This window comes from Hippocampus zosterae, chromosome 11 (assembly GCF_025434085.1).
Source record: "Hippocampus zosterae strain Florida chromosome 11, ASM2543408v3, whole genome shotgun sequence".
NCBI lineage: Eukaryota > Metazoa > Chordata > Actinopteri > Syngnathiformes > Syngnathidae > Hippocampus > Hippocampus zosterae.
The window spans coordinates 2488259-2514641 of record NC_067461.1 but is presented as its reverse complement, the minus strand read 5'-3'; the positions used below and the strand labels follow the sequence as shown (position 1 = coordinate 2514641).

The 26383-nt window shown below is 48.0% G+C and overlaps 1 protein-coding gene and 1 long non-coding RNA gene across 3 annotated transcripts; both read left to right on the top strand.

The window, feature by feature from the left end:
* Positions 1–45: 45 nt before the first annotated feature.
* On the top strand, positions 46–25301 carry pibf1 (progesterone immunomodulatory binding factor 1). 2 transcript variants are annotated; one of them, XM_052079726.1, is made up of 18 exons: positions 46–868; positions 1226–1326; positions 1401–1599; positions 1669–1788; positions 2565–2698; positions 2956–3064; positions 3960–4079; positions 4163–4224; positions 4306–4431; positions 4506–4604; positions 11148–11313; positions 13443–13593; positions 14013–14103; positions 16391–16493; positions 18473–18603; positions 21017–21101; positions 23965–24135; positions 25181–25301. In XM_052079726.1, the coding sequence occupies exons 1-18, from the start codon at positions 608–610 to the stop codon at positions 25235–25237; spliced, it is 2286 nt and encodes a 761-aa protein (XP_051935686.1). In that variant the 5' UTR covers positions 46–607; the 3' UTR covers positions 25238–25301. The 2 variants fall into 2 exon arrangements, with proteins under 2 accessions (XP_051935686.1, XP_051935687.1); XM_052079727.1 differs by lacking the exon at positions 46–868 and adding an exon at positions 884–1072.
* Positions 24142–24988, top strand: LOC127610076 (uncharacterized). Its single transcript, XR_007964732.1, has 2 exons — positions 24142–24644; positions 24945–24988. It is a non-coding gene; the product is annotated as an uncharacterized LOC127610076 (long non-coding RNA).
* Positions 25302–26383: the final 1082 nt, after the last annotated feature.

Sequence of the window (26383 nt, the reverse complement as noted above, 5' to 3'; positions counted from 1 at the left end):
CAGCGCCCCCGTCGATTGGAGGTAGTAGTGTATTTGTTGTGAAGCGCTAGAACGCACAAGTTAGCAGAACGACGCTGTGTTACTATTAACTTACTAGTAGCACGGCATTTGGCCTAATAGTACGACCTCTAATTGCATATTTTCAATGAGTAAACGCTCGGCTTTCCAAACGGATAGACAAAAAGAGTTGTACTGCGCGTATATTACAACAGGGGGCGCTTCAAGTAAAAATTCAACGTCATCGAGAGGGTATGTTTCATTTCAGTGTATAATGAACTTATTAGCCTCGGTCGTACTTCCTCTGTTTCAACAGGAGTTTACTGATATCGAGGAAATAGATACCGGCAAATAAGATGTGCCCCGAAACTGTTGTGGAACGAAGCGGGACCCTTGAAAATAACAAAGTGTGTTTCTGACAGCTTTCCTCTTTATGGCGTCTCGTTTGATGCTTACATAATATTAGAAAGAATGTATGTAAATACAATTAACATGGCGCGCCACTCGAGCTCGTTTCGGCCAGTTAACTTTGTCGTTCCACAAACTAGTTCTGGACATATTGACGCTTAGCTTGATAGCATTAGCTAGCCAGCCGGGGTGGAAAACGAACATGCCCCCAAAGAAGCCAAAGTCGAGGGCCGCCAACGTCTCCAGCTCTCTGGACCTGGAGTCGGAGGATCTCAGCTTGGAGACCACCGTGCCCACCGCCGAGGATGTCTCCTCGTCGGACGAGGTGCGGCCGGGCTCGCAGAAGCTCATCCGGCAGCTGATCGAGAGGAAGGAGCTGCTTCAGCACGTCCAGCTGCTGAAAATCGAGCTTTCCCAGAAAAACCTCGCCATAGATAACTTGAAGGCCGACTACACGTCCAAGGTAACTCAAGCTTTCCATTGTGTTCCATCAACCTGCCATGCGTGTTTTTGGAATGTGGGAGGAAACCGGAGTACCCAGAGAAAAGCCACACAGGCACGGGGAGAACATGCAAACTCCAGAGCCGGAATCGAACCCTGTACCTCTGCACTGTGTGGCCGACATGCTAAGCAGTCGACCACCCTGGCCCCTACATCTTAACCAGTGGTGCGCAAAGTTATGGCCGGCTCTGAATAGCGTACATTTATTTTAGATTAGAATCATAATCTTACAATAATCAAGTTGTTTATTCTTGAGATGAGAAGTCATATTTGAATGCTCCTTCGTGGGTTTGAGTAGTGCTCTGTTGCTGTCCGCTAGGTGGAGGAGCTGGACGAGAGACTGAATGACGCTCTCCATCAGAAACAAGTGTTGGCGCTGAGGCTGGACAGTGAGCTGAAGCTCGCTCAGGAGGACAATAGGTGGGCGTCTGTACACTCGGAACACAGTGCTTTGCTATCATCGTATTGAATATGAAACGTGTGTGTGTCTTCAGAAAGCAGCAGGATCTGCGCAAGAAGGAAATGGACGAAATCCTGTTCCGGCAGCAGCAGCTGGAGGAAGCCAACCTGCAATTGCGAGAGAAGGCCGGAGAGCTGCGCCGCTCTCTCCGGGACTTGGACATGTCGCACGAGCGCTACCTGGAGCTTCGCGACCTCCCCGAAGAGACGTTGTCCATTCAGGAATTTGTTGCTGTGAGTTGCTTTATATTCCTTTTATCAACATTTCCGACGTGTCGTTGACCACTTTCATGATGTTTGCAGGTGCGCTTTTACGAAGCAGTGACTCCGTTACGGGCTCAGGTGGCTGAGCTGAGTGTGAAGAAAGACAATTTGAGCGAAGACCTGGAGACGCAGCGGACGCAAATGAAGGCTATGATGGAGGTACTGCACAGTGATATGGATGGATGGCTATATAGCTAGCTAGCTTGTATTTGAAATGCCATAGATGGGCTAACAGAAATTAGCATGCATGTTACAGTAAATATAAACCTTCAAACAAATGCTGCTTTATTACACACAGTGCCAGTCGAGCACTGCTCACTTGCAAAAATTTTCTCGAATTTATAAGATAAGATAAGATATCCTTTATTTGTCCCACAATGGGGAAATTTACAGCCTTTGTGGGACAAATAAAGGATATCTTATCTTATAAATTCGAGATGTTATGTTACAAAGACGATTATTGAAGCTTAGTGGGGACCTTCTCTGCCTCTTCCTCTTGCTGAAAACTACACTGCATGTCTTCCTGTAGAAATCAGTGCTGCCCAAAATGCTGCGGCACAATGTTGTACTACACTGAAAGCTCGCATTTCTAAATTCAGACTTGCTCATATACTGTAAAAACCATAAACCCGTCCGCGATATAATGGGCATGTGATCACATGAGCTAAAATACAGCAAAGAAATTCCCCCTGAAGTGAGTCGCATAATTCGATGAATGCGAATTCAAAAGGGTTTGGTTTCTTCAATGTGTGTGTGTGAAAACAACGTGCTGCTAAGCGTTTCTTCTCCCTGCCGTTCAAGCACCGATAACGTCTTCACGGTCTTTAAATATCAAATTAAAATGATACAATGTCCCCTTTCAATCAGACTGCTGATCACGACATTTCCGGATGAGATATTTTTTATCCTCTGATATGTATTCCGCGTGCGCTCAGAGCTACGAGGAGGAACGCCGTCTCCGCACGGAGCTGGAGCTAAGGAGCCAGCGACTGACGTTGGAGCTGGCTGACACCAAACAGCACATCCAAGATGGGGACTACCGGCGCGAAAACTACCCCAACATCAAACGGTGACTGACAGCTTTGAAATTGTTTGTGTTTCAAATCGTGGGGGTCTCTTGAGTGCCTGTCCATCAAGTATCAAGTGAAACAACCAAGTTGCTTGCTATCTATTTCTGAAAATGTGCCTTAGTCATCGGCCCGCCGAGGGAAGACGTAACTCTGAAGTGGCCCCGCGACAAAACAATGAATTTGACCCCCCCCCTGCGTTATCATCATTGCGTATGTACACTAAATGGATGTGTGTGTAATATACTGCGTTTGTTAGCGAGCGTGACAGCTTGGAGGTCGAACTGAAGGACGTGAAGAGAAGATACGAGACCCTGAACTTGACTCACGCGGCCCTCGGCAGGGAGCGAGAGACCCTCGGCAAAGAGGTGCGTCGCCCTAAGCCAAATCATACACCTCCCGTTTGGTTGTCTTGGTTGGTCGATGCAAAATCTTGACTGTAAAGGTCTTACGACTCAGGAGAGGAGGGGGGAGGAAAGAGGGGAAGCTGTCATAAAACAGGCCAAAATTCAGATGTTCGAGTATAAACCAGGCCAAGGGACTTGTTTTATACTTGGTGTAGTTTAACCAAATGCACCACTTTTTTCTCTAAACCAGGGGTGTCCAAACTTTTTGCCAATGGGGCCAGATTTTATGTGGTAAAATGTCGGGGGGGCCGACCTTGGCTGACATTCTTTACATTGAACAACAATATTGTTCGACAAATTTTAGTAAGCCAGTCTGTTTCACATTTCCATTTTTATTTTAATTTCAACAATCATATGACATCAGTCAATATAAACACGGAGTGATGTGTTGTTAACTCGTGAGTGATGCCCTCTAGTGTCTAAATGCTATTACTCATTTAGTGAATGCTATTACTCATTTAGCCACTAGAGGGAAGCAGTACTCTATGAAACATCACTCACCAGTCTACGAGACCTCAGTCAATGCAACACGTGTTCCATTGCGCCCAACCTGCGGGCCAGACGGCACTGATTTTATGACAGGGGCCGAGGGCCGGATGAAATTCGACCGCGGGCCGGATTTGGCCCCCGGGCTGCTCTAAAACAAATATATTTCAGGGGTTTTTTTTCTCCTTGAAAGCAGGCAACTTTTTAATTCCTACGACACTTAAGCATACAGATAGTTACGTTGAATTGGCACTCAGATTATGAAGGGCCAATGGAACAGTTTCTCTCCTGTGAGGGATCGCCAAAAGGTTTGTGAGGCCCCTGCTGTAGTTGACTCTCGCCTCCCTGCGTTGCTGTTTTTGTCCTGCAGATGGCGACGTTGCAGCAGTCAGTGACACTGCTGCAGAAGGACAAGGAGTACCTGCACAGGCAGAACATGGAGCTGAGCATTCGCTGCGCACACGAGGAAGACCGTCTGGAGCGCCTGCAGGTTTTTAACCGTCTCGGACGACGTCGGCGCCTTACGTAATCAAATCGCCGAGCCACGTCTAACTGCTGGTGTACCTGCTCCAGGTGCAACTGGAGGATACCAAGAAGGCCCGAGAAGATGCCTATGAGAAATATGTCACATCCAGGTTGAGCGCCTGCTGCTTTATAGCCTCAAGTAGCCGCACAAACACTTCATGTCATGGCCTTCTTTTTACTTTCCGTTGCAGCGATCACCACAAGTCCGAGTATGAGCACAAGCTGAGAGATGAGCTGGAGAACATCCGACTGAAGACCGGTCAGGAAATCGATAACCTGCAGAGAACATCCAGGGAGATGTACGAGAGGGAGAACAGGTGCGGCATCCTCAAAGTGTCATTGGTTCACTCCCCCGTGTTCCAAGAGGTCCTAACTGGTCTGCGTTGGGTAGAAACCTGCGCGAGGCCAGAGACAACGCCGTGCTGGAGAAGGAGCGGGCGTTTGCTGCCGAGAGGGATACTCAGTCGCGATACGACCAGCTTCTGGAACAGTACGTTTGACCGCACCCTGTCAGGAAAATTGCTGCTTTCTACCATCGTGACACTGTACAGGGGGTCCTTGCATCACGGCGGTCCCGACATGTCAGGTTTGGACGTTTCCAATGGGGCACGATGAGCTAGATAATACATTCATTCATTCATTCATCTTCCGAGCCGCTTGGTCCTCATTAGGGTCGCGGGGGTGCTGGAGCCTATCCCAGCTGTCTTCGGGCAGTAGGCGGGGGACACCCTGAATCGGTTGCCAGCCAATCGCAGGGCACACAGAAACCAACAACCATTCGCACTCACACTCACACCTCGGGACAATTTAGAGTGTTCAATCGTCCTGCCATGCATGTTTTTTGGAATGTGGGAGGAAACCGGAGCACCCGGAGAAAACCCACGCAGGCCCGGGGAGAACCTGAATCGGTTGCCAGCCAATCGCAGGGCACACAGAAACAAACAACCATTCACACTCACACTCACACCTAGGGACAATTTAGAGTGTTCAATCAGCCTGCCATGCATGTTTTTTGGAATGTGGGAGGAAACCGGAGCACCCGGAGAAAACCCACGCAGGCCAGGGGGAGAACATGCAAACTCCACACAGGGAGGCCGGAGCTGGAATCGAACCCGGTACCTCTGCACTGTGAAGCCCACGTGCTAACCACTGGACTACCGGGCCGCCCTCTAGATAATACAATCAATCAAAACAAATATTGACGCTGCAAGGGAAATGGATGCTCACTTGGGTGTAAATCTGAAATCACGCGTCAGTTTCCACACTCTTCCACGTGTATTTGCTTTCTGCGCGAGCAGCGGGATGTCTTACCCAGCAATTAACGATGAAGGCTCATGCTATATATACAGTACTATATACATAGTGAGACGTAGGTGTGCCATTACATTACAAAACATAACAAAACAACATAAGAGGAAGTTTGGACGGCAACGTGTACTACACCTGTGCTGTTATTAATGTGACAATGTACTCTATTGTTCCAACCGGAGCTTTTCATTCATTCATAGCCTTTATTGACTGCTCCATGCATTTCTCGGTTTCCTATTGGCGGGAGACTGGGAGATTCGAACCGAGATCCCTTGACAGTGATGCAGGTGTGCCAACCACCAGCACGCCTTGCTTGGACGATGCTTTGTCAGAAAATATCTCGTCACAGTTGGCATTGCCTGTTTTTTTTTTTATTTATATTTATGCTTTTAATAGGAAGCATTCATTATAACAGGCTGTTTCCATTTAAGATAAGATAAGATAAGATAAGATATCCTTTATTCGTCCCACACTGGGGAAATTTACAGCCTCCAGCAGCAAGAATGTATGTAGAAAGAAGAAAGAGAAAAAAAACAACAAACATCTTTCAATTAAATGCAATATGAACACAAAATGGATAAATCGCAGTACTATTGACAATTTTCCTTCACATCATTTAATTGTTATTATTATTATGATTGTTATTTAAGTATTAGCATTAGTCAAAACTAATTCGTGATGACTTCCACTGTAGATTCAAACGCAGATCTCCTGACAGTGAGGCAGACGCGTCAACCACTACTACACCATGGCGCCTCACTAGTTCCATCGATTTTCAAAAACACATCATTTCATGAGAAAAAAAAATGTCCGCCTAATTCTGTGTCTATTTCCCACCTGACTGCAAACTTGATGAGAAATTAATAACTCCTTTTTTTTTTTTTTTACCAACAAGCTATAATATGATGACAGCTCAAAGTCATTTTTCATACCTTTAAAAGTATGCCTCTCATGCATTGCCTCATTAAATCACTCACGCAAGCATGTTGGCAAATATCAGCGGGCCCACTTTCGCTGCTGACGATAAAAGTCAGCGTGAAGGTCACTTCCTGCTTGTGGTTGAAACATCAGAAAACCTATGAGAAGATTTGCCCGAGGACGACACTTAAACTGTCAAAAAAAACTCTGATCCAGTCAGTGCAGTTTTTTTTAATGTCGTTGTCTCACAGGCTGCGACATATTTCACATTCATTTTAAATGTCTAATTATTCTCACGTTGCGTAATTGGCAAGGCAGCCTTCCCCGAGTTCCACAATGCAAACATAGAGAACATTACTATAAGGAGCGGCCGACATGCTGCTGACAGGGAACGCCATGCCAGCGTGCCCTGTGTCATGTCTGAAGGCTATCATTAGTGGCATGCCGGTGCTTTGATTTTTGCCGTTTCTGACGGAAGACAAAGGCAGCGGGGTCAAAGGTCACACCAAAGTCACTTTAGGTGACTGCAGGCAGTTTGCTGGTCTCTCCTCGGGGAAGGAAATACTTAGTGCAGGTAAAGAGAAAGTAGCCATATTAGATTGACTGTAAATTTCAAGGGCGGCCCGGTAGTCCAGTGGTTAGCACGTGGGCTTCACGGTGCAGAGGTACCGGGTTCGATTCCAGCTGCGGCCTCCCTGTGTGGAGTTTGCATGTTCTCCCCGGGCCTGCGTGGGTTTTCTCCGGGTGCTGCGGTTTCCTCCCACATTCCAAAAACATGCGTGGCAGGCTGATTGAACACTCTAAATTGTCCCTAGTTGTGAGTGTGAGTGCGAATGGTTGTTCGTCTCTGTGTGCCCTGCGATTGGCTGGCAACCAGGCCTGCGTGGGTTTTCTCCGGGTGCTGCGGTTTCCTCCCACATTCCAAAAACATGCGTGGCAGGCTGATTGAACACTCTAAAAATTGTCCCTAGGTGTGAGTGTGAGTGCGTATGGTTGTTTGTCTCTGTGTGCCCTGCGATTGGCTGGCAACTGATCCAGGGTTTCCCCCGCCTACTGCCCGGAGACAGCTGGGATAGGCTCCAGCACCCCCGCGACCCTAGTGAGGATCAAGCGGTTCGGAAAATGGATGGATGGATGGATGTAAATGTCAACAACTATTCCAGTGTTTCCTAACCAAGGCGGCAAGGCAGGTATTTTATGTAACCCCCCCCCCACCCCCACTCCCAAAAAAAAACAACTCACAGCCCAACACTAAAAATAAATAGTAAATGAAGCGGAAATGCAGGTTAATTATTTAGTGTATTTATTTAGTGTGGGACGAATAAAGGATATCTTAATTATGGCTCATTTATCATTTCAAGTGGCGGCCCGGTAGTCCAGTGGTTAGCACGTTGGCTTCACAGTGCAGAGGTACCGGGTTCGATTCCAGCTCCGGCCTCCCTGTGTGGAGTTTGCATGTTCTCCCCCGGGCTGGCGTGGGTTTTCTCCGGGTGCTCCGGTTTCCTCCCACGTTCCAAAAACGTGCGTGGCAGGCTGATTGAACACTCTAAATTGTCCCGAGGTGTGAGTGTGAGTGCGAATGGTTGTTCGTCTCTGTGCGCCCTGCGATAGGCTGGCAACCGATTCAGGGTGTCCCCCGCCTACTGCCCGGAGACAGCTGGGATAGGCTCCAGCACCCCCCGCGACCCTCGTGAGGATCAAGCGGTACGGAAAATGAATGAAATGAATGAATATCATTTCAAGTAAGAGCATTTAATTGTGCCTTTCACCGGCACAGATAAATGAACCAAAATATACATTGTAGAAAATAAAGTATCATCAACACCGCGTTGCTCTGATGTGTCGACCAAACTAACGCATAGTTTATTTTGGATTTTTTAATTTTTTTTCCGCTCACATTTTCCACCCTTTGTCTCACAATCAAAGGAAGGTTCACACCCTTTGTGTATGTGAACGTACGTATGTAGAACAAGAAAATGTGGTGCAGAGTATGGCAACAATTTAAAGTATGTCCAGTCTTTATTTCATATTTGACTTGAACTATAGTCTGTAAAATAGGCTATAAATGTCTCACACACACACACACACACACACACACACAGCAGCAGCAGCAGTGTCCCTGTCTCCAGGCTACTACTACATGCTTGTCATTTCTCCAGATCCAAACCACCAGCTGTTGGTCTTACTTTCCATACACACACACGCACACACACGCACACACACACACACACACACACAAACGTACATCGACACAGACAGACTCACTCTCCCTTACGCTCTCTCTTTGCCACGATTGCATTCCCGCCACGCATCGCAAGCCAGCAACGACAGATGCTAGCCACAAGCCCTTAACCCCTAACCCCACGCATTGCCCCTATTTTTGGGGCAAAGAATGAGGCGGACGAGCTTGAAATGGCGTCAGACCAGCGTAGCGCGGGGCGGGCCGCTTCGCCGCACCGCAGAGTAGTTTCGGTCAGCGGCTTATTCGGGTTCAAAAACGACCGTTTTCGAGCCCGTAAGACTTGTGGGAAAGTCCGGGATTCTCCGCGTCGAGGCGCGCGCCCAAAATCTCGTTTGAAGGGGATGAAGGAATAACCCGACACACGCGAGAACATTCGCATGAAGTCATTCCTCGCATCTCGATTGCAGGCCGGCATCGAGAAAGGAGGACATAAAACGTCGACCATGTGCACTTGTCCGTCACGTCGCGCGGGCCGAGAGCGCTGCGCGGATGATGAAATCCTATCAGGTCAGCTGTAATCGGGAGTTATTAATATTGTCCGAAGCAACCTCTGCGGCTCGAGGAAGCAAACGCACGCATCCCCCCCCCCAACCCCCGCTCCACCCCCGTCCGCCTTTCACTTGAAGAGTTGCTTTGTTATTTTTATCGGAGGCGTAGTGCACACGTGACTCAACAAGTTGGGGAGTCAACCCTTAAAATGCTCAATTTAACGTGAACATTTTGTTGAAAATCCAGATGGCCCAAACTGCGCAATGGACTTTTTGCACATTGCCTAACGAGGAGCCAAACCACAAAATTCACTAAAGGCGTTTGAGCCGTGTGACTCCGCCGAGACATTTCTACCTCCATTAAAATTGGTGTTTAGGACCAATTAAGGTGTAATGCGGTTCACGTAACAACATTTAAACGTCCGATCGAAAGCAACTGGCAATTGTGAGGCTGGTAGTGTTGCGGAGTGCCAGCCGATTGCAGGAGAAACTGGAGGACTCACAGAGAGAGGCATAGAGTTGAATGACTTGAGTAACGTATCGGTTCGTTCGTGGCTCTAACACCTGTTGTGAATGTTGCCGTTCAGCTCCTTGCGGGGAGGACGGCTGAACGCAAAAGTTTTACAGCGGGTCGAAAGGTTCACCTTCATTCTGGCTTCGTGTAACCTGAAGCCCGAGTATCCAGAACGAGTCGTGTACGTCGCGTTGCTTTTTACATCTCCGGTGCGCTCGAATCCCCCAAAAATTTTCCCTGACAACTTAATTCAATTACTGTAGTTCATAGGTGTCAAACCCGAGGCCCCGGGGGCCAAATCTGGCCCGCCACATCGTTTTATTGGGCCCGTGAAAGCCAATCAAGCATGTCAACTTCCATGATGCTTCCTAAAATCTGTACCGAAATTTAAAATAAATACACTTAGATAGTTGAAGAAATTATGATTCTTGACTTCTTTTATTTGTTTTCACAGTCATAATGGCCCTGCAAGGGAAATGGCAACTACAGTGTGGCCCGCGACAAAAATGAGTTTAACACCCCTGCTGTAGGTGAATGAACTTAGCAAGCAATACGAGCTCATCTTTTTTTTGTTTTGTTTATTTTTTTTCATTCATTCATTCATTCATCTTCCTAACCGCTTGATCCTCACTAGGGTCGCGGTGGGTGCTGGAGCCTATCCCAGCTGTCTCTGGGCAGTAGGCGGGGGACACCCTGAATCGGTCGCCAGCCAATCGCAGGGCACACAGAGACGAACAACCATTCACACTCACACTCACACCTAGGGACAATTTAGAGTGTTCAATCAGCCTGCCACGCATATTTTTTGGAATGTGGGAGGAAACCGGAGCACCCGGAGAAAACCCACGCAGGCCCGGGGAGAACATGCAAACTCCACACAGGGAGGCCGGAGCTGGAATCGAACCCGGTACCTCCGCACTGTGAAGCCGACGTGCTAACCACTGTTTTTTTAATTATTAATTAATTATTTTTTTTGATGGTGCGCAAGTTTTAAGGCTTTGCGTGCCAACTTGCGAGTTCACGGGCTCCGGCACTTTTCACTCCCAAATTGTGTGATCTGAGAACACAAGGTCCCGCCATTTCGCTCTCATTAAGTTGCCTGCGCCGACTGCCAAACGCAATCACTGAACATCAAAAGAGGCCAAGCATCGCTGTGGGCGCTTCTCTTCTCTTCGTTCTGACATTTGAAGACTCGGCGGTCCTGTTGAGCAACAGCGCACTTGCCAAGTGGTGTGTTTTTTTGAAAGAGAAGCGGATGATTACTCCCCTCGTGGCTTTTTATGATTGAAGATGCTATCTTGTGACTCACCGTATTTTATTGTGTCTACCAGACAGACAGATCCATAGTAGTTTGCAACATCGAAAAGTGTTGGCGATAGGTGGAGAGGAGCGTGATTTTACGCTGCCTGTAAAAAACCCGTTTTCCAGCCCTGTGCCATTCACTGATTTTGAAAAACAAAATTTTTGACGTCACGCTTCAATTTCGAACATCCAAATGCCTCAGTGCACAAAAGTCATGCAAGTTCTTTTGCGGTCCCCCCCCCCTCCTTTCCCACCCGGCAGGTTTCGCCAGCTGCAGCTCGGCACCGACAGCAGGGTGGCGCAGTTATCCAACCAGACCAAGCTGCACTCCTTCGAAGCCGAGCGCGCTCAGCTGATGAAGGACGAGACGGACAAGGCTCTGGCCCAGTGCCAGGTGGAGTGTGAGAAGCTGCGCAAAAAACTGGAGGTACTCCCAAAAAACATCACAGAGTCCCCTCAGCGGAGACCGCAGAGGGCGAGAATAACTTTTGGTCCGTTCAGTAGGACTCAGAAAGTCAGGTACTCGCCGTCTGGGCTGTAACGTTACACAGATGAGCAGCTGCCTCATTTTGAAAGTTCATTCATTCATTCATCTTCCGAGCCGCTCGATCCTCACTAGGGTCGCGGGGGGTGCTGGAGCCTATCCCAGCTGTCTTCGGGCAGTAGGCGGGGGACACCCTGAATCGGTTGCCAACCAATCGCAGGGCACACAGAGATGAACAACCATCCACGCTCACATTCACACCTAGGGACAATTTAGAGTGTTCAGTCAGCCTGCTACGCATGTTTTTGGAATGTGGGAGGAAACCAGAGCACCCGGAGAAAACCCACGCAGGCCCGGGGAGAACCTGAATCGGTTGCCAGCCAATCGCAGGGTACACAGAAACGAACAACCATCCGCACTCACACCTAGGGACTATTTAGAGTGTTCAATCAGCCTGCCACGCATGTTTTTGGAATGTGGGAGGAAACCGGAGCACCCGGAGAAAACCCACGCAGGCCCGGGGAGAACCTGAATCGGTTTCCAGCCAATCGCAGGGCACACAGAAACGAACAACCATCCGCACTCACACCTAGGGACAATTTAGAGCGCCCAATCAGCCTGCCATGCATGTTTTTGGAATGTGGGAGGAAACCGGAGCACCCGGAGAAAACCCACACAGACCCGGGGAGAACATGCAAACCCCACATAGGGAGGTCCGGAGCTGGAATCGAACCCGGTACCTCTGCACTGTGAAGCCGACGTGCTAACCCCTGGACTAGCGGGCCGCCCTATTTTGAAAGTTATTCTCCCTCATCCACCGTTGCCATGTTTTGTTTTTTTTCTGCCAACGTGTCGGCGGGGCTTCGTCATCAAGACACAATTCTTTCAACACTCTCGCAACACTTTTCGTTTTAGTCATCAGACAGCACTCACGATAGCTTCTTGATTTTTTTTTTTTTGCCTTGCGCGCCTGCCTCCCAGCGGTTCTCAGGAAAAAAGTAATTAAGAAGAGCCAAGAAAACTGAAAAAAAAAAGTCATAGATCATCTTTTGATGTGAGACGGCTGGCGACTAGCATAGCATACTTTCTTGTTGTTTTCAAACACAAATTGCGCGGCGCTGGTGACCATTTTTGTACATCCAAATATGGGGACTAAATAACATTCGAGGGGTTGCTCGGAAACAGTTTTTCCTTCTATTGCACAGGGCTGTATTCGACATCCGCCATCTCGATGAATTGGAATATTGTGGAAAGTTTATTTCCGTAGTTCAATCACAAAAACACCAAATTCGCCATCTCGGCAAATTACGGTACACTAAAACAAATGGTGGGGCGGCCCGGTAGTCCAGTGGTTAGCACGTCGGCTTCACAGTGCGGAGGTACCGGGTTCGATTCCAGCTGCGGCCTCCCTGTGTGGGGTTTGCATGTTCTCCCCGGGCCTGCGTGGGTTTTCTCCGGGTGCTCCGGTTTCCTCCCGCATTCCAAAAACATGCGTGGCAGGCTGATTGAACGCTCTAAATTGTCCCTAGGTGTGAGTGTGAGTGCGAATGGTTGTTCGTCTCTGTGTGCCCTGCGATTGGCTGGCAACTGATTCAGGGTGTCCTCCGCCTACTGCCCAAAGACGGCTGGGATAGGCTCCAGCACCCCCCACGACCCTAATGAGGATCAAGCGGTTCGGAAAATGGATGGATGGATATTGAAAAGTGAAATATTTAAATAATATTTATATATTTTGTCGGTCAAATGAAGTCCATTTTTAGTGCATCTAGTGCTATATAGTGCACCTCTTGTGCACAAGTTCTACATTCTTATAAAGATTTCCAACTTTCTGTTTCTGTATTTATGCGAGAATTTAGTTGAATTTTGAACATAAATTACAATTAAAAACAATACCCTAACATTTGGAACAAAATATGGTCTTTCCGCGTCAAACATATACAGGTACCTTTGCGAATGCTGTGTCTTTTCCGATCCGCTACATTTCAAAATCGATAATATTTGCTGACCACTGAACCGAAATGCACAATGGAAGCAGAGTATCGGTTTCTTCTTTGTTTCCACCTCTGCGGCAGGTTTTGACGCAGGAGTTTTACAGGCTGCAGACGTCATCGGAGAAACGCACGGCGGAGCTTCACGCTCAGAATGCCGAGCAGGCGTCCCGGCTGGAGACGTACGAGAAACTGGAGCAGGAGCTGGACCAGGTCACCATGCAGGCTGCTGAAAGTGAGGCCGCTCCACTGGTTGTCGTCGGTTGGCCGGACAGGCGCACTCGTTCGATTCGGGGGTTAATCTGAGGCGTTTAATGGTGTTAGCTGTGTTCCGACTTAACACGAGGAGAGGGTGATTGGTGACTACTGAACACAGCCACATCCTCAGTTTTAGAGGGTGTGCACACTTATGCAACCACATGCTCTCAGTTGTTTATTTTTACTTCTCATTTCTGAAAGATGTATTTTTTTGTTATGAGTAATGCCCGGTCACGTCAGTGGTGGAGGGGAAAAGAAATTCAAAGGATTTGTCTTGGCTTCATTTGTATATCGCAAAAACCTGGCGTGTGAACAGGGGTGTGTAGACTTTCGATATCGACCCTACGTTCAACAATCTCTGCTGACGAGCTCGTGTTTGCTTTGGTGTCTGTCCAGTCGAGAACGAGGAGGAAGCAGAGAGGGTCCTCTTCTCATACGGCTACGGAGCCAACGTTCCCACCACGGCAAGAAGGAGACTTCAGCAGAGGTACGGACCCTGAGGCACACCGCACACAGCTGGGAATATCCACACAAAGAAAACAGAAACGCGCGCAATAACACACTGCGCATTAATGCGACAGTGGAACTTCTTCTCCTTGTTTAGACGGTTTCCTCACCTGGAATAAATGACATCAGCAAAATGGATATTTGCGTGCTAAAGTATTCGCAGAGCATAAGGGCAGTTCGAACCTTGCGGTTTTGTGTTTTCTTCTTTAAAAGGCGTACACAACTCAATTCACAACAAACAGCATGATGGCGGATAGTGAGCAAGTCTTCAAAAGAGGCATCAAGCTGTTTCGAGCCACTCCCAGGTGCAGTTTACTTTCAGACTATTCGGAAAAGACAGCTTTGGCTTATTTCAAAGTGCCACAGTTGGACCGTTTTGAAGATTTTTCTACCTGTTGCGAAAATTAATAATATAGGGCCAAGGTGTTGTTATACATTCAAATGTGCTGCTTCTAATTCATCTGTTTCTTGGTCTAAGTGTCATCCTTTTTTTTCATTCATTCATTTATTCATTCATCTTCCGAGCCGCTTGATCCTCACTAGGGTCGCGGGGGGTGCTGGAGCCTATCCCAGCTGTCTTCGGGCAGTAGGCGGGGGACACCCTGAATCGGTTGCCAGCCAATCGCAGGGCACACAGAGACGAACAACCATTCGCACTCACACTCACACCTAGGGACAATTTTAGAGTGTTCAATCAGCCTGCCACGCATGTTTTTGGAATGTGGGAGGAAACCGGAGCACCCGGAGAAAACCCACGCAGGCCCGGGGAGAACATGCAAACCCCACACAGGGAGGTCCGGAGCTGGAATCGAACCCGGTACCTCTGCACTGTGAAGCCCACGTGCTAACCACTGGACTACCGGGCCGCCCTGCTTGTAATTCATCTGTTTATTAGTCTAAGTGTCAAGGGAACAAAAAAAAGGGTTCTTTTTTTACGATAGCTTTTTAAAATTTAATTATCAGATTTTTCTCGGGCCTCAAAAAATCCATATGTCAGGTCCTAGATTTACGCCTCTCGCAACTGACATTTGAACCCAAATGGCACATCGCCAGAACGTAGACACGCAATCGGAAAAATACCTGCATGTGTGTATTCTTCATCACCTGTGGGGAAAAAAAACGATTAACAGTTGTCGTGAAGCTCTTACACTGCCCCCGGTGGCCAAGTTGCAAACACCAGAGGGAGCCGCAATGAATTCATCGAACTTGAATTCTACATCCTCCTTAAATAGTTTTTTTTTTTTAAATAAAGTGCAATATTATCGAATACTCTAAAACAGATTTGTGTTTTACTTTGGCGAAGCCTGGAACAGATTGATGGCATTTCCTTACATTTCACCAGGGGGGGAGGTGATTTGAGATCAGTTTGTTTGAAGTTACGGAAAGAATTAAACCGATACCTCAAGGCAGCGCGCTAGTGCAAAAAGAACACTTTTTCAAGATGCAAGTTCATCCATCAAACACGTTAGCCCAGCGAGTCCCAGGCCGCACGTGTTCTGCTCGAATCCCTTGAGGTATGAGGTTTTCCTTTTCTCATGCAAAAACTCCGAATAACTCAATAACACCGCGATCGGTGCAAATCAAATCCGTGACCTCGTGTCGTCTTAGCAACTCGCGTCGGCTTGCATCACCCTGAGAACAGCCACGCACACACACACACACACACACATTCTATTATCATGTTATTACACAGTCTATTTATCTTTGCATGGTTTCTCTCTGAAAACATGACTTTATTCAAGCAGAGTGAGTTTCTCCTTTGTGTGCCAGGTGACAAAGTGCTTCCTCTACCGCTCGTGTTTGCAGTGGCATTAAACCTGCCCGGGTGGATGACAGCCTTCATACCAGCACAAATTCCTCTTGACTTTTTTTTTCTCTTCTCATTGCCAAATGTCGACGTCTGGCTGTGTGTGATATACTGCCATCATCTGCACCTAGGCACCGCGACTCTCCGACCCACCCCCACCCCACCCTCGGTCCCGCCCCCGCCTCGCCTTCTCCTACTACTCACTGTGTTGCGACTTGTATCGCATGTGTGTGTCCTGAATGTGTTTTGATAGTCCGTGCGCACTTTTTTTTTTTTTTTTTTTTTGGTAGTCAACACAAGTGGCGAAAAAAGTTCATATTGATCTCATCTGTCTGTCATGGTTACATAACCCATGAGGGAAATACTGAAGTAACACTAGTGGTAACTTGCAGTGTTTCTGGAATTTTTTCCTCACTCTTTATATGTGTGTGTGTGTGTGTGTGTGTGTGTGCGCTCGCAGTGTTCACCTGGCCCGCAGGGTGCTCCAGCTGGAGAGGCAGAACACATCACTGAGGAGAGACTTGGAGAGACACCAGTCCCAAACAGGCCAGATATCCGAGGAGGTAAACACCGAGCGAGGCGCTTACAGAGTTCACTACAATGAGCTGCGTGTCGGTTTGCAAGTTTCGCGCCTTTGTGTCCTCCGCACCTGCACTTTCCCAAATTGGCCTTCCGACCTCCACGCGGGAATCATGGAGATTCCCCAGGTGGCATCGCAGGGGCCCTGCCGCCGCCGCCATTGAAATTAGTCTGGCACACCGTAATGGGCCCCTGTCACGAAAATGCCAAGATTTTTGTTTGGCGGCAAACACAACAGCGAAGGCGAGAAAGTGTGAGAAGCCGGGAGTGGTAGAGTGCCTGTCTGTCACAATTGTTGACACAGAGGGGAAAGCACAAGGCCGCAAACCGTGACCGCGTCGACACACCGATCACGGAGAGGCTTATGTTTTCTTGTGTTGACTGTGTCGATGTGCAAAGTGGAGAATTCAGGGGTGTGTCCATGCTTGCACGTCCCCACGCTCGTGCTGCAATTTGAAAGTCAAACGTCGGGCTGATTTATTCATTCATTCATTCATCTTCCGTACCGCTTGATCCTCACTAGGGTCGCGGGGGGTGCTGGAGCCTATCCCAGCTGTCTCCGGGCAGTAGGCGGGGGACACCCTGAATCGGTTGCCAGCCAATCGCAGGGCACACAGAAACGAACAACCATTCGCACTCACACTCACACCTAGGGACAATTTAGAGTGTTCAATCAGCCTGCCATGCATATTTTTGGAATGTGGGAGGAAACCGGAGCACCCGGAGAAAACCCACGCAGGCCCGGGGAGAACCTGAATCGGTGGCCAGCCAATCGCAGGGCACACAGAAACGAACAACCATTCGCACTCACACCTAGGGACAATTTAGAGTGTTCAATCAGCCTGCCACGCATGTTTTTGGAATGTGGGAGGAAACCGGAGCACCCGGAGAAAACCCACGCAGGCCCGGGGAGAACATGCAAACTCCACACAGGGAGGCCGGAGCCGGAATCGAACCCGGTACCTCTGCACTGTGAAGCCGACGTGCTAACCACTGGACTACCGGGTCCCCGCTGATTTATTTTTTTTTTTTAGTCGAGTAAATTATTTCAAAAGCTTTCCGAGTTCGCATGAGGGTTGAGAGTAACTAGGCGGGGCCCCACTCGAGGCTAAATAAACCAGCCATTCACCTGTCAGCAAAGACTGACTGGCATTCATCAGGAATACCTTTATGATTCACCGACTGTGAAAACAGCGCGTGAAAAATTACAGTTTCTCTTCTCAGAAAAGCAACAGGGTGTTAGCCACCTCGTCACCCCCACGCGGACGCCATGACGAGCTTTTGCTATTGTCCTCAACCTCCCACCCACTTCACCATGCCCTCCTGTAAAAGTGGTTTAATGTGTAACAAACAGACTTTATCTGTTTCCCCTCCCCCAGATTTTAGGCCCAGATAGCAAATGAACACAAGAGCACCGCGACGCCGCTTTTGCCTCCTCAAAGGCTCAGCAAAGCCGATCCTGCCTCAGGAAACCAAAGTAACTGCGGACATGATGTTGGTTCACCAAGTTGGAGCCATCCGACTGGGAACTGTGACATCATTTTTTTTAGCATGATGCATTCATGGAGAGTTGCGTCTGGGAACCCTTCGCTCATAGTCTCCGTTCCATTGTCCCCGCGGGTGGAGGCAATTTAGGGAAGGGGGGATTCCCAATCTGCTCGGCCGTGGCCCAGAATTATGAAGCGTTTGGCAGAATGGCAAGCAAAACATGAAAATCCACTCCAGACCGCTCACCTTATCAATCACTTTAAAGGGGGCCTTGTGTGATATTTATACAAGGCCCCTTGAAATAAAGCTAAGTACACACTTAAATCCCGTTTTGTTTTGGGGTTCCCCCCCCCCCCTACCCCCACTGCGCTAGTTAACAGTGGACAGCACGCATTACAACGCCGGCGCAGCTCGAGCCAAATAATTCAAGACTGTGATATGGCGCGCTGGAGCTGACTGACTGATTTCTGTGCAGTTGTGCGCGGCCAACCGGCTGCTGGAGCAGACGCAGCAGCCGTACAGCTACCTGATCGAGACGGTGAGACACAAGGACGGACAGATCGACGCCCTCAAGCAACGCGTGGCTTCGCTGGAGGACGACGTCACGTACGCGCGCGCACTCTCATGCATACGCGCACCCTCCACCATATATCGGCGCAGCTTTTCATTTGCCGCAATTAGCTACATTTCATTTGTTCCACTTGAAAAGACTCCCGATTGGCCGTCTTCCATCTCTCCCGTCCCTCTGGGTTATGTAATTCTGCCTTATGTGGCTCCATGGCTTTGGCACCTTTCTAATTCCAAGCGGGTCATTAGAACTGCGCGGAAATCCACACAATGTGCAATTAGGACCGAAACCGTCTTGGACCACATTTATGTGAAGAATGCGTCGCAGGTATGCGTGCTTCCGAGGTTCAGATCTCATCTACAGGCCTTCCTGTGTAGAATTTGCATGCAGGAAATGACTCTGCGTAGTCCGATGCAAATGGCGCCAAAAGGCCATCCCAAAGAGCCAATCGGGTTCAAAATCCTCCCCAAGTGTGACCTGGAGTGGAAATCCTCCTTTGTTTATTTGTCCCCCCCCTCATCATCATCATCATATCTTGTGGCGCCAGGACTGGATCCATTGCTTGGCAGCATCACTAAGAGGTCTTGATCTGTGCAGGTGGGCCCCAGTTCACAATCCCGAGGAATGTCCTCCATTGTTTGTCCTCCATTGGGTGGCCACACGGACCTTCACTGCTGAGTGAGAATACCCATTTATAGGTGTCGTTCCCCAGTCTTGCCTACTACTCTGGTTCTTGCTCTATTTAATGCCACCCAGTTCTTTCCACTTGGAAGATGTTCGTTTGGGCTTTGGATCGCACCATTTAGTGCAGAGCTTGTCCCATTCTCTCCATTTTTTTCGAGCCTGCAGTTTGTTGACTGCTCAGGATCTAAACTTTGGACGGTCATAAAGCTCTTTCTCGGACTTCAGTCTTCTTATTGAGTCACTATGACCATAGAGGGGGGGTGTCTTGTGTCATTTTCTTGACTATGCTTTTGTATGTGTGGTAGGTGCGATGCCCGCCAATGTGTAGAGCGCTGGCAGTGGTGTTGGCTTTAGTGTGCCAGTAATTATTCTGCGTTTGTTGTTCAGCGCAGGATCTATTTTGTGAGCATGACACGATCTCGCCCGTGCTGCTGAGCAAGATAACAGCAGTAGAGTTAGCATAGTGCTAGAGCTGTTGTTCTCAGAGTTTTAGGATCTGTTTCCCGAGTTAGCGTTAGCAAGGTTAGCTAAGAGGATGTTTCTTCCCTTCTTCGGAGAGATCCCTGCTGTTTAGGATGTTCGATGGATCTCGTGTGTGGATGGCACTTCCGTGAACAGGGCTAGCATGGTGGACGACTAGGTGCAGGTACTAGGACTAGGTGTTGAGTCCTTGTGGGTCTCTTGTAGGCATAATATGTCAGCTTTGAGGTTAGGAGAGAATTTCGGCTTTTGTTGATGAAATTCCTTCAGCCGACCATCTTGAAGTTTGGCATAATTGGGGCAGAGGGTTTATCCTTTTACTACCCCAATTATTCAGTACTGTGCGTGGTGGAGAGATTGGTCTCCCCCGTGGGTTTGGGAGATTAACAGGGTCGCCGGTACTTGTAGGTACACACGTGAAGGCTCTCTACTTGTCCCCTCTAATAGGACAATAACCAGTCCAGGGGGTCACTTCCTATCTTTAAAAAGAGGAGGTATTTGGTGATGTCTGTTACATAAGCAGGCCTCGGGGCTGCACTACTCACAAGTCGCTTTCGGGTGACGTGGCAGAACGGAAGGCGAACTAGTTAGCACGTCGGTTCACTGTTAATTGCGCATCGTGGAATGTCACATGACTGTATTACATCGTTTGAATGCTCTGCTTTTATTGAGCCTACTTTGTGGCTGCTAGCCAAATTCTCAGGAAGCTTGAAAATCCAAAATCGACGTCGCTTGGGGTCCAGTGTCCCAATTTCCACAGTCACTCTTGCTTTGGGGTGCCGTGGCATCTGCTGCTACTGGTCCTTTGTCGTTCCTGAAGTCCCAGGTCAACGCAGCCGTCGAGCAGGAAATTTTAGAGCACTTGATGTTTCCTGCTGCCGACCAGTTTTACGGAGATGCAGATTTCATTTTCCAGCAGGACTTGGCGCCTGCACACAGTACCAAAGCTATCAGTACCTGGTGTAAGGGGGACCGTATGGTCTTCCTGTTCTGGACGGGCCAGAAAACTCCCCTGACCTTAACCCCAGAGAATACCCGCGGGCTATTGAATGTGTCCGTTGCACACGTTTTGAATCGAATGACTGATTTTCTTCTTATTATTGAAACTGTGTGCGTCATATTATTGAACGCCCACCTGTACACGTTCGACAGTTGCCTGGGAGCATGTTTGATAATTGCAGTTTGCCTTCTTGACTCACTCTTAGTCATCCTCACATTGTCTGACTCGTTTCATAAATTGACCGCTGTCATGTTATCTTTTCATCGTTCGCTCCCTTGCGTCAGCAGTTCTCTGAGGAAAGAGCGGACGGCTCTTCTGCAGGTGAAGAACAACATGGCCGCCGATTTGGAGCGGCTCCTCAACCATCGGGAGGTACTTGTGACGATGTCCCTTCCTTCAAAAAAACAATCATAGAGTTTAAAATTGTCCGTATTATATATATACCCACAAAGCACGGCGATTTTTCCGATACGAGTCTCCGATAATGTTAATATTTTTTTTTCCACCCTAGACTTTATTTCCGATAAACTTGGAGGCTGTTTTTCCCCATAATATCACAACTTTGTTCTCATATCATTTCCTGATGCTGCCACCTAATATTAGGACTTCACTTTTTCTTGTAAACTATATCCTTAGAACAATACATATTTTTTTCTGATAATATTATAACTTTTGGGAATTAAAACCTCTCATTGTTTTTAAGATAAGATAAGAAACCCTTTATTAGTCTCGCAATGGAGAAATTCCCAATTCACAGCAGCAAAGTTATGAAAGGAAGAAGTAGAACGACAAAATATAGGAGCTGCTGGAAAGGCAGCCACTCTCGCGGCGCCATTTTGAAGTCAAAATAACAAAAAAAACACAACACAACACATAGGAGAGAGACAGTCGTTCAATCTTCACCAATTTTCCGCATACACTTTGTCTGAAGCAGTTCTAGATGAAAGAGGAGAGGATCAAAGTGTCCTTTCTCCAGTGGATCAGAGACGTCATGCTGAAAATGTGCACACGTCTGCTACAAGCTAAGTTTTGAAAGCAAACACGAAGCTGTTGCGTCTATTGACGAAAAGAAAAGTTCACTTCTCCTGTCCCACGTAATCCGCTTCAAACTCCAAGCCGCGACGCCCAGTTCCAAATCCGCTTCGGCGCTCCGCGCTAACGCTCCTTTCTTCTCATCGTCGGCTCCTCAAGCCTAACATCCATCCAGCCGCAGACGCTCAACAGCACCGATCTCTCCGGTGAACAAAGCGGGGCTGTGAAAAATTTTGAGACATATTTAGGCCTGCCGTGCGACTAATGTTGGCTAATGTTGGGTTATGATGATGCTACTTCAAGAGCTAACTCGCCGTTAACAGTTTGAGAGCCACTGCCTTAGAGAAAATGAACTGTTCCGTACAATTAACGGCTCAAAGTGCATCGGCAACTGTCGCTCGCTATTGCGTTTCACCCCCACGCACACGCACGCTTCCCTGAAGCGCCAGCATATATGAAGCTCACTCGTAAAATGCAAATTTTGGCGGAGAAGAGCTCGCCTGCCTGTCAAACGTCGACTGATACCTTTTGTCACACGGCTGTTCGCCGACACGATAGCTCGTGACTCTACGGCTAGCTAGCTCACCTGGTGGCTTAAAAGGCGCTACATTAGCAGTACAAAAATCTGTGGCTACGCCCCAATTAGTATTTTTCGTCAGATAGTTATTTTTTCACTGGGGGGGGGGTGAGAAACGAATCAGCCTTGGGCGTATCGTGAATTTCTTCCCCATTGCTGTGTTTTTCTGACAAATATCATCGGGCTAAAACGCTTCACATTTCCATCGAAGGCCTCAAACCAACAAAGCACTGCTTAAGCCAGTCGTGCCTGTTTGCCTCTTTTTCACTCCGCGGGAGTCGCATTTAAAACAAACGTTGAGGCTTTTCACACCAGACGAGTTCTCTCACTGTGTTGCAACAATTCCTTTACGATTATGTGTGCGCGCGCGCGTGAAAACAGGTCTCCCCGCCACCCCACCCCCCCACCCCCACCCAAGTGCTTGCCGTTTGCTGTATGAAGTATGTGCCCTGTCACGGACAGCTGTTCGTCCGCCTGCCTGTTTGAGATGCCACCGCAGCGTGCGTGTGCGCCCCCCCCCCCCCCCCCCCCCCCGTTGCTGCGTGTGTGTGTGACATGCCAGGGCTCATGTCCTCAGGGGTGATAAATAGAACAGCAAAATGGATCAGAGTCCACCCTCCTGCACCAAACACCATCCTTGAACCTCGTTCGAGCCCCGCGGTCGCCTTGAACTGCTCTTTGTCGACCACTGATTGGCAACCGCATGAGTGCGCCGTGGGAAATGATCCCATTTTTAATAATAGGTACGAAAAAAAAATTACTCATGACAATGTTTCTTGTTCACAGGCGGAGCAATTAATTGCTCTTTCAGTTGATGGCAGAAGGTACAATCCACCTGCCTGTTGCCATTCATACAACCGGATAACACAAATAAATAGGCCCGCCGTTCACAATGAATGAGAACATTTGTGCGTAAATGGAGACATCCTTATTTGAATAGAAACGTTTTGTTTATCGCCGTGGGCAGGGGACCTTCCAGGCCCATCTGAAATGGATACAAATTTGCCATACAGAGACCACACGGAGAAAAAAAAATACTATAATAGTTTGAGACATTTATGTTTTTTAAAGTCTTCCTCAGCAGCTGTTCTCACTCTCTCGCTCACACAAAATATGCTTGCGTCATGTTTGTTTGTCACTCCCAGTTGAAGTTTTACTGTAAAACGGGCACATGAAACAAAAGACACATGAAACATTGTGTATTTCGAAACCAAAATGTTCATGAAAACCATTAATTCTAATGCTAACGTGCAACGTGGAAATGCCACAGACTGGCTGACATTTTGGTATTCACGTGCATTTGAGCAACGCAGACAAAATGGAGCCCTCAACAATACACAAAGTCAATTCTCTCTGCTTTTTGAAGTCAACAAACATGACTGGAAGTTAGTTGGGGGCCTTCTCTGCCTCCTCTTGTTGCCGTCCGTTACGCTGCATCTCTTGCCGTCACCTCTGTGCCGTGCCGGCTTGTTACGACACGAAACGTGTGCAACTCTAAAATTCCGGCTAAACGTGTAAAAACTCAATTTAAAAACACTACTGTATATACTGTAAACATTTTTTTTAGATGATGTGTCATGTCCCCCCCCCCACCCCCAAACACGTCGCCCGCATGTGATCCCGCAGGAGTTAGCCATGATGAAACAGGTGCTGATCAGCATGCGCTCCCAACAAGAAAACGCCCTCAGCCCCTTGGAGGCGGACAAAGCCAAGCCAGGGACCGCCGGATCAGGCAAGAAGTGGGACAGCGAGCCCGCCAAGGACGAGTCGCCCGGCAAACCGAAACCTACCGTTTTTGTAAGTGTCGGACGAGGCGTGAGTCTCCATCTCCTCAACCGAGGCAAGAGAGAGAGACTCGGTTGGCAGGGAAAAAGGCGGCGGGGGGGGGGGGGGGGTAGTCATTCGAGCAACAGTTGTGAGAGAGTCCCATCCTGTAGAAAATTTCACTCCTTTCAGTCAATACAAAATGTGAAACTCAACGCCGTAAATCCATACAGATGACTAGAAACAAGAAAATGCTGTCAGGAGGCCAGTTTCTAGTCAAGCTCGATCGTAAGACACGTTTTTAATTGGCTCTTATCTAATGTTGTGTAAGCCGCAGATGGTGACTTTTTGGTTTGAATGTAGAATCGTCAACATTCCCAAAGATAGGATCGTGAATCATTTCACCGTTTCAACTTTTCAAATCAAACTACTAAAATAAACTCAATTTCTCCTCGCTTTTCTAATTTATTGCGATGTGTGTGAAATGGGAGTGTAGTATAATGTAAGAAGAAATGGCATCAATTGAATTTATATAAAGACAGGTCGCTAGCTACCTAGCTAGCCAGCCGGCCAACCAGCTAGCTAGCCAGCCAGCCAGCCAGCCAGCTAGCTAGCCAGCCAGCCAGCCAGCTAGCTAGCCAGCCAGCCAGCCAGCTAGCTAGCCAGCCAGCCAGCCAGCTAGCTAGCCAGCCAGCCAGCCAGCCAGCTAGCTAGCCAGCCAGCCAGCCAGCCAGCCAGCCAGCTAGCTAGCCAGCCAGCCAGCCAGCCAGCCAGCTAGCTAGCCAGCCAGCCAGCCAGCCAGCCAGCCAGCCAGCTAGCTAGCTAGCTAGCCAGCCAGCCAGCCAGCTAGCTAGCTAGCTAGCCAGCCAGCCAGCCAGCTAGCTAGCTAGCCAGTCAGCCAGCCAGCTAGCTAGATTTAAAAAAAAGTGGATTTTTTAATCTTTTTTTGGCACATACCTGTTTATCTACCGTTTGAAACAAGATACCTTCACCTAATTATTTGAAACTTTTTTTAGGTAACCACACACACAAAAAAATGTCATGTTCTTAATCAAAATGTCCTCTGTTTTATTTGCAGACAAAAAGAGAAGCTCCCGATTGGTTCCAAAAAGTCAAGCAGAAGCCCCCAAAATGACTCATTTGTGGAGGGTTTTTGTTCTTTGTTTCTTTCTTAATCACATTAAAATGTTTTGACATCATTTTTCTAATCCATAAACATTTTATGGGATTTGGAATAGTCGCGACTGGTCGTTCTCCCACACACACAGTCAGATTCTCCTCAGGTAACACATTGCTCGTAAAAGTGCCCAAGTATTCTTTTTTTTCCTGGCACACGTCGTTGTTATTGTGCTCATCCATCTTCTCATCGCTTGCCTTCCACATTATTCTTGAATTGGATGATTGGCATATTTTACATGACCTCATAGTACAAAAGGGAAAGCCACCTGGTAGTTAGGAGTTGAGTGCAGCTGCTGTTGCACATTGATTATTCTGCACGGTACGTTGCTGAACAACAGTGCCGGAATTCCTTCCTTGGTTCCCTGCCAGTTTGCAGTCTTTTTTTTTTTTTTTAATTTTACATTCTCATCCGCTTTTGACTCTTACTCTGTCATGCCTGCGCTAATCTTCTAGCTAAACCTAAGAATTGGCTGGCACCCTCCTGGATTTTTGCATCAAACGCTGACAGACGGGCATTCGTTTGTTCTGTTTCTTCTCAGGGAAAAATTTTGTAAGTGTGTGTCATCGTGGCTCTTTCCAAACTGAAGCAAAACAATAAATGTGAGGCGGGGATTGGCACATCTCCGCACTGGCTTTATCCACTGGCCAAACACTGAACACCTCTGGATGGATAGATTGATTGATAGATAAGTGCCAAATGCTTATTTATTGCTTCTCGCTCAATCTGTGGCAGCGGTTGAGCTGCACTGTGTTTGTTTACAGTCAAAATACCAATCGCCATCGTACCTCTCGTAAAATCATCAAATGTTTGCCGTGTTAAAAAAAAACTGTTTGCCAGTAGCTTAAGAAGAAGTTACCGCCGTACTTAAGGTTTTCCATTGATCGTTGATTGATTGATTGCGTCATCGTCATACTGTCCAATCAAAATCAGGGTTTGGGTTAGGAACGAAAATCCGGCGTACACAACCCAAAAAAAAAAACTTTTTACGGACTCGAATGTCTTCGATGACATTTCTCCCCAATTGAAAGGCGTTGCACTTCAATTCGCCGGTGTAAAATGATTTGTAATTCGAACGCGGAAAGGTTTAGCTCCACCTTTTGA

Excerpts from the sequence above, each read along its gene's own strand:
- pibf1 (XM_052079726.1), top strand. The coding sequence starts at position 608 with ATGCCCCCAAAGAAGCCAAAGTCGAGGGCCGCCAACGTCTCCAGCTCT. Across the intron at positions 4,080-4,162 it reads ACCGTCTGGAGCGCCTGCAG|GTGCAACTGGAGGATACCAA; the intron begins GTTTTTAACCGT and ends TACCTGCTCCAG. Across the intron at positions 13,594-14,012 it reads CACCATGCAGGCTGCTGAAA|TCGAGAACGAGGAGGAAGCA; the intron begins GTGAGGCCGCTC and ends GTGTCTGTCCAG.